Consider the following 15,396-nt stretch of genomic DNA (forward strand, 5'->3'; position numbering starts at 1 on the left):
GGGAGTCAGCTCGATCTGCAGCCAGTGGAAGCTAACTGTCTTCTAGCCACCATTCATAGGCAAGAGTACTTCTGCATCCATAGCCATAACCCAAGGCCACTGTCTTGCAGAGAAGGCACTCGGCCTCAAACGAGACCTGGTTCTATGGCCTAGAAAGATCTCTCAGGATGGCTAGCTTGTCACATTTTGTCATAGGTCTGTGTCAGCTAGACCAGGAAAGTGGGCGGCCTGTGGCTTGAGTTTCATCAAGCCCCTCCCGTGTTAACTGTGACCTTGGGGAGATCTACCTGCATGGGCTACAGCCTCTACGTGGGGCTTACTCTGCTCTCAGGGTCCTTCCAGCCAGCCATCTTGTGATTGGACAGAAGCTGTTGCCAGCCCCCATCAGGGCTTTGAGGTGTCCTGTCCCAGCTTGCGTCCTCCTGCAGGTTTTCTTGCCACGTCCTGGGCCTGCTGCGTGCTAGCAGGGGTGCGAGATCATCAGGAGCCACTTCACACTTGAGTGAGGATAAAAATAGCCCTGTTGAGGTCCTGGCACAGCATCCACGTGTCACAAATGATGCGTGTGTCTAGGGCTTGTGTCCGAGCACACACAGCACCCCATCATGGCTATGTGTGTTCCTGCAGTGGATGCTGTACTGGCAATGTGCCACCTTTGCCACACGGTCCCTGAAGACAACACCTTCATACTGAGACCTGCCTTGTCAGTTGTCCCTGAGATAGCTCTTCACCTCTCCAGAGAATAAACAGGGGCTGCCGTGGGGACTCCAGCACCCCACTCTAGGGCCTCAGCCTCCCTGTCAGTTGCAGCCTTAAGGTCAGGTCTAGCTTTCTTCATGGTGGTGATATCTTGGGCAGAGCAGAAGCTTTCTCAGCTTGAGTGGAATGAACATAACTGATGGCCATCTACACCAGGCCACTGGCTCAGATGTGCACATCAGCTGTGGCATTCAGGGAACAGCTGGTGGGCAAGATACCTTGGTGGGGTTTTTCTGCTTAGAAGGCAGCCTGGTCCTAGCAGGAAGTTTTAAGGAGAAGGCAGCAGCAGATGGACTGTGTGGCCGGCTTCATTTCCTGAGGTCATTGCAGAGGCAGCAAGAAGAAGGCACACTGATGCCCCTAAGAGCATGGAGGAGATACTGTGGAGCTGAGCCCAGCTCCCACTGTCTCTGCTGACTCCCCACCACATCAGGAACAGCATTGCTAAAGGTACTGCACATGAGCTTGGGGAGAAGAGCCTCCCCTGTCTGCCCTTTCCTGGTGACTGCTGCTATATGTCTGTCTAAGGTGAGAGGGTCCTTATTGCACAGACCCTACAGGGCTGTTGGGGTGATGGTCTTGAACCTGTTGTTCAAGTGCCTCAGGTGAACGAGATTCAGGACCTTAGGAAGGATCTAGTCACTATCCAGATGTGGACAAGCTGACTGACAGGGCCTCCACTGTGGAGCAGACAGGGCCTGGTTGGGCCCATGTTTTCTTCCCCCCAGTAGGTGCCTTTCACCCTGCTGCTTGCCCAGGCCACATGCTCAGGAGGCCTCTTTGCCAGAAGTGCTTGACTGAGCCACAAGATGTGACATATCGCCCAGTGCTCATCACATATGTACATGGCACATTCACAGATGTCTGGTTCTGGTTGACTGTCCTACCGAGGCACAGCTCTGTCTGGAGTTGGTAGTAATCGATGGGACATGTCTGTTGATTTGGGGGAGCTTTCTGGGTTCCTGCTGATGCTGGTACTCGAGCAGGCACTGTTTGTCTCTCAGATGCGGGCACTGTAGTCAGAAAAGGCAGCTGCTGCTCACCATCTTTCAGTGGCCAGTGGACAGAGGTAGGGTGGTCAAAGCATGTGTAATAGTTGCTTTGAATATATATTTGGGTGGAATTACTGACTTATAGGTTATGCAGATTTAAACTTTAAGACCAAATTGTTTTCCCAATAGTTTTCCTTCCCCATGTCCACAGACAAGACTCCATTGACTTACGTCCTTTCCACTTCTAGTATTGTAACTAGGAGTTCTGAATTTTGCAGTTTTTGTGTCTCCTGGTTGGTCCTGATTTGCATTTTCCTCATTACTGCCCATGTTAATTGCCTTCCAGTGCACGCCGTCATATGTTTCCTGTTCTGGGAAGTGTGCATCTTGCCCGCTTTTTTGTCGCATAGCTTATGTTTTTGTATTGCTTTGTAGATGTTTGGAGTGTGGTGGGGGTGTCAGCATCTGCTGTGCTTCCCTTGCCCAAGAAACAGCAGCCTCCTCCTCTGGGCAGAGTGGAAGAGTTGTGCACCGAGAACAGGCCCCGGGACTTTGGCCCCCAGCTCCCCTGCCCTGGTCACTGACCACTGATCAGGCTTGCGGTGGGATTTGGCTTCTAGGCTTCAGTTTTCCTTCTTTGCCAGGATTGTGAAGAGGTGGCTAACAGCAGTCAGGAGTCGCCATGCTGGGAGCCTCCATAGGTGCTCGGCTGCCCTCCCTGTCTGCAGGTGCCTCTCGAGGAGGAGGTCCAGTTGGTGCTACCTCCTGAAGGTGGCTGCCCAGGAGTCAAATTGGAGGGATGGTTCCTCTAGCCTTTTAGCCTTTTGCAGAACTTCCAGCACAAGGAGTCTGCCTTTCTGGGGTGGGCTTTCTCCCTGGCTCTGTGAAGATGACCATAGTTGTATGTGGTCGAGTCACTTTATGGTGGCTTTAGAGACAGAGCCCATGCTGTTAGCTTTAGGGCAGGGGATGTTCCCTTGCCGGCATCCTCCCTTTCTCCATGTGTTGCTTCCTGTCCACTAGAGGCAGCCTGGACAGTGCCTGTGGGGGCTGTGATCTATTCTCACTATGTGATCTTACCCTGACCTGAGGACATGGCCAGTGAAGAGGCCACGTGTGTCTCTGGAGGCCAACCATGCCCATAGGGCTGGGTCCCTGTGCTGCCACTCTGGGATTAGTCTGTGCTTCTTCCCAGGTGGCCTCAGGAACTGCTGCTGGGCCTCACATAGACAGCTTCTCGTTGCTAGATTGCTTCAGCAGGTTCCAGGCAGCCTCAGGGGTGCTGGTCTTGGCTGGAGTCGGAGCTGGTGATGTCAGCCCCACAGCTACGGCAGACATGGTGCCTTCGTGCTCATAGGCTCTTGGTCAAGAGGAGTACAGCTCAGGCCCAGTACAGCCACCCTTGGCTCATCTGGTCAAGAACTCCCTGCTTCTTTGCTTGGCCTTTCCATGGCCCACTCAGAACAGGCTATCTGGAGTTTTAGGTTTGTGTGGCATGTAGCCTATCAGCACAGCTACATCAGTCAGTTTCTCTAGAATGTGCATGTGCCAGAGGGAGGTGGATGGTTTCCTCCATCAACTGAGGGCACTGAGCACCCCATGCCAAGTGTCTCCTATCTCCATGCATAACCCAGCAGCAGGGTTTGGGACAGATTTTGGGTGTCATGTTACCAGACTATTCACTCGGTTACATTCATCAAACAAGGATCCTGTCCTGTCTGCAGGGGCAATCAACCCTGGCTGACCTGGTCTGCTGCCTGCTGCCCAACTCCCAGCCCTGCTGGCCCAGCAGGGAGAGGAGGCTGCAGTGAAGGTGGGAGAGGGTCCTTGCTGCAGCCCTGGGAGGGAGTGCTCACACACAGCCTCTGACCATCCTGGTCTTATTTTGCAGGCCCAGTTGACGCAGGCTCTGGAGGAACTGGGAGGCCAGAAACAGAGAGCTGACATGGTGAGTCCTGAAATGGTGCTCAGCTGTCACTGTGTGGCAAAGGGCCGCCCACAGTTTACTGCTTTGATCCTGGGTCTAGAGTCCTATCCCTGTCAGGGCTTGTCCTGCAGGCATGCGTCCTTCCCTGTCTTTGGAAATGGTGTGGAGAATGGAAGAGTGGTGTGATGGAAAGTGAGTTCCAGTTGTGCCAGTAGCAGACTGCTGGCCTCTGCTGGGTAGCTCCCACTGCCCCACATGTGCAGCAGGCGCTGAAGGACACGTGATGCCAGAGATGCTCAGGTGAGCCATGAGGCGATGCAGTGGGGGCTGGGCTCCTGCTGGCCCTAGCAGCACAGGTGGGGTTGGCCCCAGAGAGGTCTGGTTGAGTCCCTGCTGGGCAGAAGCCCAGATATGGGGCTGAGCAGAGCGGAGACGCCTGTGGGAAGCTGTGCGGAGTCTTGGCATGTTCGCTGTCCACTCAGCAAGTACTAAAGGACAGTCTTGGCTTCTCTGGGGATGCAGCAGCCAGCAGCACAGGCTCCTGCCCTCCTGGCTCACAGTGGAGGGTTCCAACTGTGACTGCGCAGAGAATAAACAGCAAGATCTGAGCTGCTAGTGAAGACAGGACTGCAGGGAAAGGGAGAGGGGGCCAGGGCCGAGGGGCAGGGGATTAGGATGGTGATAGGATGATGGTGGAGGGCCATGGAAAGCAGGGCTGGCTTCGCTGTAGGGAAAATGGCACAGGTGCTGTAGAGAACCTGAGGACCTGCGCCAGGTTTAAGTGGAGTCCTGTGCCCTGGGTGGCGTTTCTATCCTGGAGCAAGTGTGAAGCTGGAGGGAACCAGAGCGGAGCCTGTTTCTGGGCACTCCTGCATCCTGGCCTCGTATCCAGGCAGAAGCTGTGAGCCAGGGCTCCGAGGGGGCACTTTTGTTTCAAGTCCTGGAGAAGGAAGTGTTTCCTGGGAGAGAGGCTCCTTCCCAGACCCTATCAGGAGAAGCCATGAGGGGAGAAGGCTGTCCCTTGGAGATCCCCAGAAGCGCCATCCAGGGCAGGTAGGGCTGGTTTTTCGGAAGTGAATGTGGATAGCAGCACTTAGGTAACAGCCCTGAAGCCTCAGGAGGTCAACTGTAGAGGGACAGCAAGGGGTCCTGGGAGGACTCCTTGCCCTCATGGTGGATGGTGCAGTAGCACGCTGCTGTGCTGAGGCAGCCTTCCAGGAGGGCCAGGGTGGGGCTGCAGGCCAACCACATCTGGGTGCCAGTGAGGAGGCAGGTGGCAGGCCGCAGCACAGCTCAGCGTCAGGAGCATCATTCTTACCACCTCTTCTGAAACCTCCCGCATCCACTCTGGCTGCTGCTGCACTGTGGTTCATAGTCTGCGGCATCCTCCGAACTCTGGCTGCCAGGTTTCAGCATCATGGTGGGCAGCTCTACCCCCTCTTCTTTGGCCTGTGGACATTCCACACTTTGTCCTCAATAACTGAGTCCTCCAGGCAGTTCAACAAGGGCCTGTTTCGCGTTGACTTTGAGGAAGCCAGGGTTGAGGTAGGGGCCGGGTGTTCCTTGAGGACTGGTGCATCCATTTACTGAGCCCCAGGGAGACCCTGATGTTCTGTGTGTCAACATGCATGGTTTCCTTGGTGTTGACCTGAATTGAAATGAGCCCAAGGGCCTTGTTTTCATAATGTGCACGAAGCCAAGAGGAATTAGAAATGAGTTGTGCTAAGCACATGCCAGGCCTGTGGTTTTATGACTAAGCAGCTGGCTGGTCACTCACTGCTGCCCTTGAATTTGGACCCTCTATTTTTCCTCAGGAGCAGGAGTGCCTTGACCCTGACCCCTGCCCTCCCCTGTTTCCATGTGGCTTTGGAGAAACTGCTAACCCTGGGTCTCTTCTCAGGGAGGTGAGAAGATAGAAGCTTCTTGGGCCCTTAGGCCAGAGTGGGCATGGGCAGCCCCTGTGGCACAGGTGGTGCAGGTCTCCTCCATGAGCAGGCTCTGCACCTTGCACCGGGCATGTCCCTGGGGTGCAGGTGGACAGGGTACAGGTTCCTCATGTGGGTTTCCTTCAGATGAATGTTGACCGCAGGTTTTTCTCTCTGCCTCTGACTGCCCAGACCTCAGCTTGTTTCTTCTTGTTTATTTTACTTCTCTCTCCTTCTTTCTAGTTAAAAGGAAAATAAGACATGGCAGTGCCTGGGGGCCAGGGGAACAGCATCTGCTCTTACCTCTGACCTTCCCACCAGCGCACCTGGGGCCAAGGGGTATCTGCTGCTAAGTCAGGCCTCATGCTGCCCTTGGGGAGGCTGGGCGGGGAGGCAGGGGAGAAACCCAGGGCCTGGCCATCTGTGTTCAGATCCTGACTCTGCCACTGTTTCCTGTGGGCTGTGTGACTGGCCCCAGGCTCCTCTCCAGCAGGGACTGTCTGTCCTCACTGAGCCTGCTAGGTGGTTTCCCCTGAGCCACAGACCCCAGGCTAGGCAGCCCCATCCTATGGGGCTATTCTCCATGGGAACGTGCTTTATCTGTGCCAGCTGTTAGGGGAGTCTCTGGTCATGAGTGTTACTATGGCTAGTCCTACTGAAACTCAAATTGACTTTTCAGTTTTAATTATTTTAGTAGCCCCGTGTAGCAGGTGGCCCCAGATTGCCCAGGCTGCCTGGGTGATCCCAACAGGACATTCTGTGCCCTTCCTCTCTAGGCGCCTCTCAGCGAGGCCATGTGGGATGCTCTCTCCACCCTCCCGCTTCCTGCGCTCCCGGGTCCCTTTGCTGCTGGCTTGCTCTGCTCCTTTTGTGGATTTAGCTTGTGTTCCTAGCCTTGTTCTTTTGTTCTGACTTGTGGTCTCTTCTGTGCTGGCTCCCAGGGGATGAGGCTGACATCTCTGGCTGGCTCCTCCTCCTCTGGGGAGAAAAGTCCAGAGCAGAGGGGCCATGGGAACCACAGTGGGGCAGGGGGACAGAGCTGTTGACCTCAAGGCCACCCCTTCCATCCTGCTTGCCTTGGGTCTGAGGCCACAGCCATGGGCTCTGCAGAGTGGACTCCAGGTCTCATTCCCCTGGCTAAACCAGAACCCCTCACTCCTGGAATTCGAAGTAGAATACATACCAGAGTGCTGCTGCCATACCCACAGGACCAGCTCTTCATCCAGAGATGGGCGTGGATAAAGGCAGCCAGAGTTCACTGTGCCACCAGCTCTGCCTCTGAGGCCCCCATTCCCTATGGCAGAGATGGCTTTTGGGGTACTATCTGGCACCTTGGGCCCTCAACAGTGGGGTCAGGTGGCCCATCTGGAGAACTCCTTACGCAAGGTGTCCAAGGCTGCTGGGGGAGGCAGCCCTACCTCCATGTCTGCAGCCCCTCTCTCAGCGCATCTGCCAGGAGGAAAAGGAGAACTTTAAACATCTCTAGCTAATTGCAGATGACAAGACAAAGGCAGTTTGACTTCCCATTATTAACCAGCAAACCATACTAATTAGTGAACATAAGTACAGTTCATGCTTTTTTCTTTAAGTGCAATTAATATCACAAGGAAAGAAGTCCCGGGCCACAGTCCTGTCACTAACACACCTCATCCTAATTAGATATGGCTAGTGGTGGCTGAAGAGATGAAAGTTTTCATCACAACTATAAAAAGTCCTCAAATATTTTATATACTTGAGAGAGTGAGGATTGAGAGTTTATTTTCTGGTTTAAGAGGCATGACACCCCTCACAGCTTGATGTAAATAAGCATCTGTTTCTCTCAGTTTCCAGTCTCCCCCAGTGGGGTTCTTCTTTGGCTCCTACTCCTCACTCCTCACTCCCACAAGAGCTCTGAGGTAGGTGAGTCTGTCCCAGGAAAGTGCTGTGGCTGCAGCAGAGCCAGGGCTCAACCAGCCCTCCCGTCACCCTAGTCTGCTCCCTCCACAGTCACCTTCATGTACGGAGGCTGCTTGCCCTGGGTAGAGAGTGTTCTACAGAGGGTCCCACGTCTGGGACCTCCAGTAAGGCAGCCCTGTGTCTTGTGTGAAGGCCCCGGGCATCGGGCCCTCATGTGCAGGAGTGTGCCATCTCTGGAGTCCACTTGGTTTCTTGGAGCCTCAGGCTTCTTGTTATATGCAAGGAAGAGCTGGACTCATCCTAGGTGGCCTTGCTGGTACACTGTCCTCCTTGGTGCTGATGCCAGGTTGGATCTTGGACCAGAAGCAAGCTGGTTCTTCAGTGTTTGTGACTGTTACCTGTCCATCACGATTCTGCTCTTGTCACAACCTGCCAGCTCGGCCCCCACCGCCCAGCCAGTAACTGTGAGCCCTTCCTGGTAGGGAGACTGGCAGAGCAGTTACTCTATGCGAAGGTCCTGCTTGTGACTGGGCACCAGGCTGGAGAAAATTGATGTTGGTGAGCTCTAGAGGAGAACTGACTGCAGGATGGATGGGTGACACTGAAGGCTAAGGGCTGTCCCCTGGTTTGGGCAGCCAGTTCACTTTATGCCACACAAAGTGTGTCCCAAGTGAGTCTGGAGAAAGGTTTGAAGTCTGAGTCTCTGGCCTCCTTCCACTGGCCTCCCTCCCATCCTCGGAGTGCCCGTTTCACACCTAGAGCCTCTCACGTGCACACAGGAGCAGCCCTCCCTGCAGTGTGGCCACAGGCAGGCACTTTGCTTGCTGAGTTTCTATTTATTTTAATTTTTATTTTTTTAAGTATGACATAGAATCTTTGTTTTCATTTTATTCTTAGCTTTATTTTATTTTTAATTGTTGTTTGTTTAATTAGTTATACATGACAGTAGAATGCATTTATGCACTTTGATATATCATGCACAAATGGGGGATAATTTCTCATTTTTCCTATTATACATGTTGTAGCTCCCTGAACGTTCACTGCCTCGTCCCCAAATTGGAGGGAGAGGAAGTTCCTTGGATGTCTGGCAAATCTGCCTGAATGTGTGCGTTTGAAAAGACCCAGGCCTCTTAGTGCAGCATTGCTGGGGGTGACCGTAGCCTGGTCCTCATTGGGCGCCATGGAGCTGGCACAGGGCTCTCTTCCTGTGCCCATTAGTCTGACTTCTGCCTTTAGTCTTATTTCTGGCGTACATGTCAAGGCTCCTCGGTGCGAGGGAGGACTTTTACAGACTGAGGCAGACAACAGGTTCCCTTTAAGCACCTCTTGCATTCAGGCTAAACTTACCTGATGCAGTATTTACCAAGTGCCTCTTCTGGATCTCACTCTGAAGGTTCAGGGAGGCTGTGACTGTGTCTCAGGACTGTCTCCCTGCTATAACAAAAATGCCACACATTGGGTGGCTTAAAGAAATATAAGGCTGGCAGTTTTGGAGGCTGGATATCCAAGGTTAAGTGTCTGGTGAAGCTCCTCCCTGGTTCTCGCTGTTGCTTAGTATGTTGAGAGGGGTGATCAAGCTCCTGGGCCCCTTCCTTGAGGGCACTGGTCACCCTTCAGGATCTTATCATCTCCCAGAGGTTCCTCCTGAGACTACCGCCCTGGGTGAGATTTTAGCACGTGGATTTGGGACGTAGACAAGCAGTCTGGCATGTTCTCATCTTGAGTGTGGCCAGCCTGTGTCTTCACCTAGTCCTTGCCACCTGGCAAGGGCGTACCCATACACGCTCCCTCTTGCGCTGACCCCCAGCCCCTTGCCTGCTCTGAGTAGCCCTCTTCTCACACTTCTCGTGCTGTCCCTTCTCCTGGAATGTGCTCAGTGTTGCAGAGCCCAGTTGTCCCTTCAGGTGAAGATGTACTTCGCCATCCCTCTTCCCTGCTAGTCCCTCCCTTCATGCAGACATGCTCTTTTTTTTTTTAATTGGTTGTTCACAACATTACAAAGCTCTTGACATATCATATTTCATACATTAGATTGAAGTGGGTTATGAACTCCCAATTTTACCCCAAATGCAGATTGCAGAATCACGTCGGTTACACATCCACAATTTTACATAATGCCCTATTAGTAATTATTGTATTCTGCTACCTTTCCTATCCCCTACTATTCCCCCTCCCCTTCCCTCACGTCTTCTCTCTCTACCCCATCTACTGTAATTCATTTCTCTCCTTGTTTATTTTCCCATTCCCCTCACAACCTCTTATATGTAATTTTATATAGCAACGAGGGTCTCCCTTCATTTCCATGCAATTTCCCTTTTCTCTCCCTTTCCCTCCCATCTCATGTCTCTGTTTAATGTTAGTCTTTTCTTCCTGCTCTTCCTCCCTGCTCTGTTCATAGTTGCTCTCATTATATCAAAGAAGACATTTGGTATTTGTTTTTTAGGGATTGACTAGCTTCACTAAGCATAATCTGCTCTAGTGCCATCCATTTCCCTGCAAATTCCATGATTTTGTCATTTTTTAGTGCTGCATAATGTTCCATGGTGTATAAATGCCACATTTTTTTTATCCATTCATCTATTGAAGAGTATCTGGGTTGGTTCCACAGTCTAGCTATTGTGAATTGTGCTGCTATGAACATCAATGTGGCAGTATCCCTGTAGCATGCTCTTTTAAGATCTTCAGGGAATAGTCCGAGAAGGGCAATAGCAGGGTGAAATGGTGGTTCCATTCCCAGCTTTCCCATGAATCTCCATACTGCTTTCCAAATTGGCCGCACCAATTTGCAGTCCAACCAGCAATGTACAAGTGTACCCTTTTCTCCACATCCTCGCCAGCACTTGTTGTTTGACTTCATAGTGGCTGCCAGTCTTACTGGAGTGAAATGGTATCTTAGGGTGGTTTTGATTTGCATTTCTCTGACTGCTAGAGATGGTGAGCATTTTTTCATGTACATGTTGATTGATTGTATATCCTCCTCTGAGAAGTGTCTGTCTGTTCAGGTCCTTGGCCCATTTGTTGATTGGGTTATTTGTTGTCTTATTGTCTAATTTTTTGAGTTCTTTGTATACTCTGGATATTAGGGCTCTATCTGAAGTGTGAGGAGTAAAAATTTGTTCCCAGGATGTAGGCTCCCTATTTACCTCTCTTATTGTTTCTCTTGCTGAGAAAAAACTTTTTAGTTTAAGTAAGTCCCATTTGTTGATTCTTGTTATTAACTCTTGTGCTATGGGTGTCCTATTAAGGAATTTGGAGCCCGACCCCACAATATGTAGATCGGAGCCAACTTTTTCTTCTATCAGACGCAGAGTCTCTGATTTGATGTCAAGGTCCTTGATCCATTTTGAGTTAACTTTTGTGCATGGCGAGAGAAAGGGATTCAGTTTCATTTTGTTGCATATGGATTTCCAGTTTTTCCAACACCATTTGTTGAAGATGCTATCCTTCCTTCATTGCATGCTTTTAGCCCCTTTATCAAATATAAGATAGTTGTAACTTTGTGGATTAGTCTCTGTGTCCTCTATTCTATACCATTGGTCCACCCGCCTGTTTTGGTACCAGTACCATGCTGTTTTTGTCTATTACTCTGTAATATAGTTTGAAATCTGGTATCGCTATACCGCCTGATTCACACTCCTGCTTAGAATTGCTTTTGCTATTCTGGGTCTTTTATTTTTCCATATGAATTTCATGATTGCTTTATCTATTTCTACAAGAAATGTCATTGGGATTTTGATTGGCATTGCATTAAACCTATAGAGAACTTTTGGTAATATCGCCATTTTGATAATGTTAGTTCTGCCTATCCATGAACAGGGTATATTTTTCCATCTTCTAAGATCTTCTTCTACTTCTCTCTTTAGGGTTCTGTAGTTTTCATTGTATAAATCTTTCACCTCTTTTGTTAGGTTGATTCCCAAGTATTTTATTTTTTTTGAGGGTATTGTGAATGGAGTGTTTTTCCTCATTTCCGTTTCAGAAGTTTTGTCGCTGATATACACAAATGCCTTTGATTTATGCGTGTTGATTTTATATCCTGCCACTTTGCTGAATTCATTTATTAGTTCTAGTAGTTTCTTTTTTTAAATTTTTTTTTAAAAAGATAGAGTGAGAGGAGAGAGAGAGAGAGAAATTTTTAATATTTATTTATTTTTTTAGTTCTCGGCAGACACAACATCTTTGTTTGTATGTGGTGCTGAGGATCTAACCCAGGCCGCATGCATTCCAGGCGAGCGCGCTACCGCTTGAGCCACATCCCCAGCCCTGAGTTCTAGTAGTTTCTCTGTAGACCCTTTTGGGTCTTCTAGGTATAGAATCATGTCATCCGCAAATAGTGGTAATTTAAGTTCTTCTTTTCCTATTTTTATGCCTTTAATCTCTTTTGTCTGTCTAATTGCTCTGGCTAGTATTTCAAGGACTAAATTAAATAGAAGTGGTGAGAGAGGGCATCCCTGTCTTGTTCCAGATTTTAGAGGGAATGCCTTCAACTTTTCTCCATTCAGAATGATGCTAGCCTGAGGCTTAGCATAGACAGCTTTTACAATGTCAAGGTAAGTTCCTGTTCTCCCTAGTTTTTCTAATGTTTTGAACATAAAGGGATGCTGTACTTTGTCGAATGCTTTCTCTGCATCTATCGAGATGATCATATGGTTCTTATCTTTAAGTCTATTGATGTGGTGAATAACATTTATTGATTTCCGTATATTGAACCATCCTTGCATCCCAGGGATGAATCCTACTTGATCATGGTGCACAATTTTTTTGATGCAGACACGCTTTTTTCATACTGCCTTTGTGGGACATGATTGTCATCACCACCACCATCATCTCACCATCGCATTTTCCTAGGCACAGTGATCTTAGGGTAGCCAGTGTTTGCTGCTGCACATTTTGTTCCAGTCACATACTCAGTGCTCTATGTGGCTTATTTTACCATGACCCTCCTGGCAAACCCGTAAGTTGGTCAAATTGTGGTTCCAATTATTCCGAGGAGGGAACAGGCTCAGTGAGGACTGTGATGTGCCCATGTTTACATAGTTAGGAGATAGCCTGCTGGAGCTCATTCCCAGGTGCCTCCAAACCCTGGGAACCCTGTACTGCAGCCATGAGGTGCCATTTCCAAGTGTCCTGTGAGCTCCACAGAAATGGGGGATCTAGTAGAACTCAGCCTCCGAGCACGGGCCAGGGCCAGGCCAGCAGCTGACTGATTAGATGTGGACATTTAGGAGCAGGTTGTCCATGCACCTCTGTCTCTTCCCATCAGGTCAGCAAAGGTCCAAGACCCTGTCACCTTGCAAGGGTGCACTTTAGAAACAGTAGTCTGAAGTTGTTACCTTAGCCCAGAAAATAAGTTTCCAGTGGCTTAATTTCTGGCCCTTAGCCATAGAAGGTAGGTGGATCCCCACTCACCTTCAGAAAAGTAGAAGAAAAGTTCCCTTGTGGAAGGAGCCCTGCCGCCAGGACATAGATTCTGAGTGGCAGAGCCCTATGCTGTGTGTGGTGTCTATTCTGTGAGACCTTTCTGTGGTTTTCCTTTGCAGAATCGCCCTAGGCATCCTCATGGTTTCTCTTTCAAGTGAACTTCAGAGTCAGCTTCCCAGGGTTCCTAGAAACCCTGTTGGAATTGTATAACCCATGGGCTGACTCCCATGAGGTCTTTGCAGTATGGACACCTCATGTGCTTCTTCCCCATGTTGGCCTCTCTGTCCTTCCCTCCACCTGGAGGTTCTTGCCCCTCTGTTAGGTGTACTTCTGGTGTGTGTCCCTTGGCAGATGCACTCCCAGGTGTTTGTAGTTCCTTTTGCTGGCAGGTTGCTTGTTTATAACCCCTGCTGGGCTTAGGGGAGGGAGAGGAGAGAGGAGGAGAAGGTGTATGCTTTAGCAGAAAGAACCCCTGTGGATTCTACCAGACAAAAGGTAAAAAGATTTAGTCTATAATCACAAAAAGAAGAATTGGTTAATTTATCTTTAGAAAGCTGGGAGTAATTCCACCAAGGGGCGGGTCTTGCCCTCATCCTAGTTCTAGGTACTCAGTGCTTTGTGATTTCAACTCTGGGCACCTTTGGTGGCGCTCTCTGCTCAGCTCTTTTCCAGCTACCAGTTTCATGCTGTGTCAGCCTTCAGCACTTCTCCTCTGCTATGCTGCTCAAGCCCCCAGGCCCCTCACTCACTGTCCTGAGCTCCCTCTTGGGGTGGAGTGTCTCGGAGAGGGCAGGTGACCCTGCCTGGTGCAGGAGCAGTTCTCCTTTCTCTGAAGAGCCTGCCCTGCCAGCTTTTCCAGAGTCACTTGCCTTCGTTCCTGAGCCCTGCCAGCAGCTCCTCCCGGGCACGTCTTGCCCTCCACACTGCTCCGCAGTCCCAGTGTTGCTTGATCCTTGTGCACCTGGGCTTTCCCTCCAACCAGGGAGCATGGGGCCATGTGGATGCCTGTGTCAACTGCCACTAAGCTCCAGAGAGCCCTTGCCAGGGTAACCTATGCATGCAAGGTCTTCCAAGGACATGGAGCCTCCGGATTAGAGCAACTGCTTGGTGGGGAAGCTCCTTTCCATAGGGGCTTTCATGTTCAGTTGCTTCTCCTAGGTAGATTTCATTGTCCTGCATCCAGCAGGCAGGAAGTTAGCTGCAGACCCTCGCTTCTTACCTGCTGTTCTAGGGAGGAGGCACCTCATTGATTCTGGTCAAGCATCAGAGTCAGTGGAAGCACATGTGCACCGACTTCACTCATCAGGCCCTGGAGCCATTGTTCTTCGAGGGCGGATGGGGTGGCAGGAACCCCCTTAAAGCCTGTTGGCACTCCTCCATGTGCCAGGTAGCACTGCTTCTAGACATGCACTGCTGTTGATTTTATTCTGTTTCACCTCTCAGTACTGGCTTCCTCCAAGTCTCGACGGCTCTGCCTTCTGCTGCCCTAGAGCAGAGGCACAGTTGGCTCAGGACTTATCTGTCAGTGGCCATGTACCTACCCCAGACCTTCCAACGCTGACAGTACAGCACTATCCATCCCTTTGGAGCTTAGTCACTCTGCTCTGCAGAGGCCTCCTCCCTAGGGTGGCACCAAGGACCACTTCAGAGCAACGAGCTGGCTGTCCCGGGTGGAAACTATTGGGTTCTAGCGGGGCTTCTTTTTCTGACAAGCAGTTATTTCCCAGCTCAGGAACTGGCTGTGCTTAGCTGGTGGTGTCTGTGTGAGCTGTCACTGGCTATACAGCCTCTTGTAGCCCATGTCTCCTTCCAAGCTGGAATGGAAATGGTAGCGAGGGCTTAATTTAAGATCCCTCCCTCACCTTACCAAGAAGCAGAAGCCTCTCCAGAGACCCTCCTGGTGATGGGCTGGACGTAGAGCAGGATGGTGGCCTCTGGGCAAGGTTCCCATCCTGATCTCAAAATCACCTCTTGGAGACTTGAGCCATTTCTTCCCAGATTGTGCCCTAGGGAGCCCGTTGTGGCCTCAGGGCCTTCTAAGACCCAGCACTCGGTGTCACCAACACTCCAGTGGTATTTATCACAGATGAAGACTCACATATGTCGTCGAGTTCCCTATTCAATGGTCTTGGCATCCTTGTTAAAAAGCAACTGAGTCAGGCACAGTGGTGCATGCCTATAATCCCAGCGACTCAGGAGGCTGAGTCACGAAGATCGCAAGTTCATGTGACACTGCATGGGTGTGTGCACATGGAAGAGCAATGCTGCCTCTGGTGCCCAGCAGTGGTCACATTAATTAGAATTGCTGTTGAGTGTGGGGGAGCAAGTTGCCCAGCTTTTCCACTGGTTTTTACTTTGTGGAATTAGGTAAGGCCTCTGGGATCAAACCATGCATCCTCTCAAATTAAACTGGAATACACAGTCTCTATTTAAAGATTTTGCCATGTGGGGGAGGCAGCCATGAGCACTATTAGCA

The 15,396-nt window shown here is 50.5% G+C and overlaps 1 protein-coding gene across 6 annotated transcripts in view; it reads left to right on the plus strand.

Moving 5' to 3' along the window:
- The window catches only part of LOC144373013 (mitotic spindle assembly checkpoint protein MAD1-like), a 221,576-nt gene that overhangs the window by 191,340 nt on the left and 14,840 nt on the right, over positions 1–15,396 (plus strand). For all 6 annotated transcript variants that reach the window (XM_078036151.1, XM_078036147.1, XM_078036148.1 and 3 more), the window contains one exon: positions 3,643–3,699. In XM_078036151.1, coding sequence (XP_077892277.1) covers positions 3,643–3,699 — 57 coding nt within the window. The remainder of the gene's footprint in view (positions 1–3,642; positions 3,700–15,396) is intronic.

The sequence above is a fragment of the Ictidomys tridecemlineatus genome, unplaced genomic scaffold, assembly GCF_052094955.1.
Source record: "Ictidomys tridecemlineatus isolate mIctTri1 unplaced genomic scaffold, mIctTri1.hap1 Scaffold_206, whole genome shotgun sequence".
In the NCBI taxonomy this organism is placed as follows: domain Eukaryota; kingdom Metazoa; phylum Chordata; class Mammalia; order Rodentia; family Sciuridae; genus Ictidomys; species Ictidomys tridecemlineatus.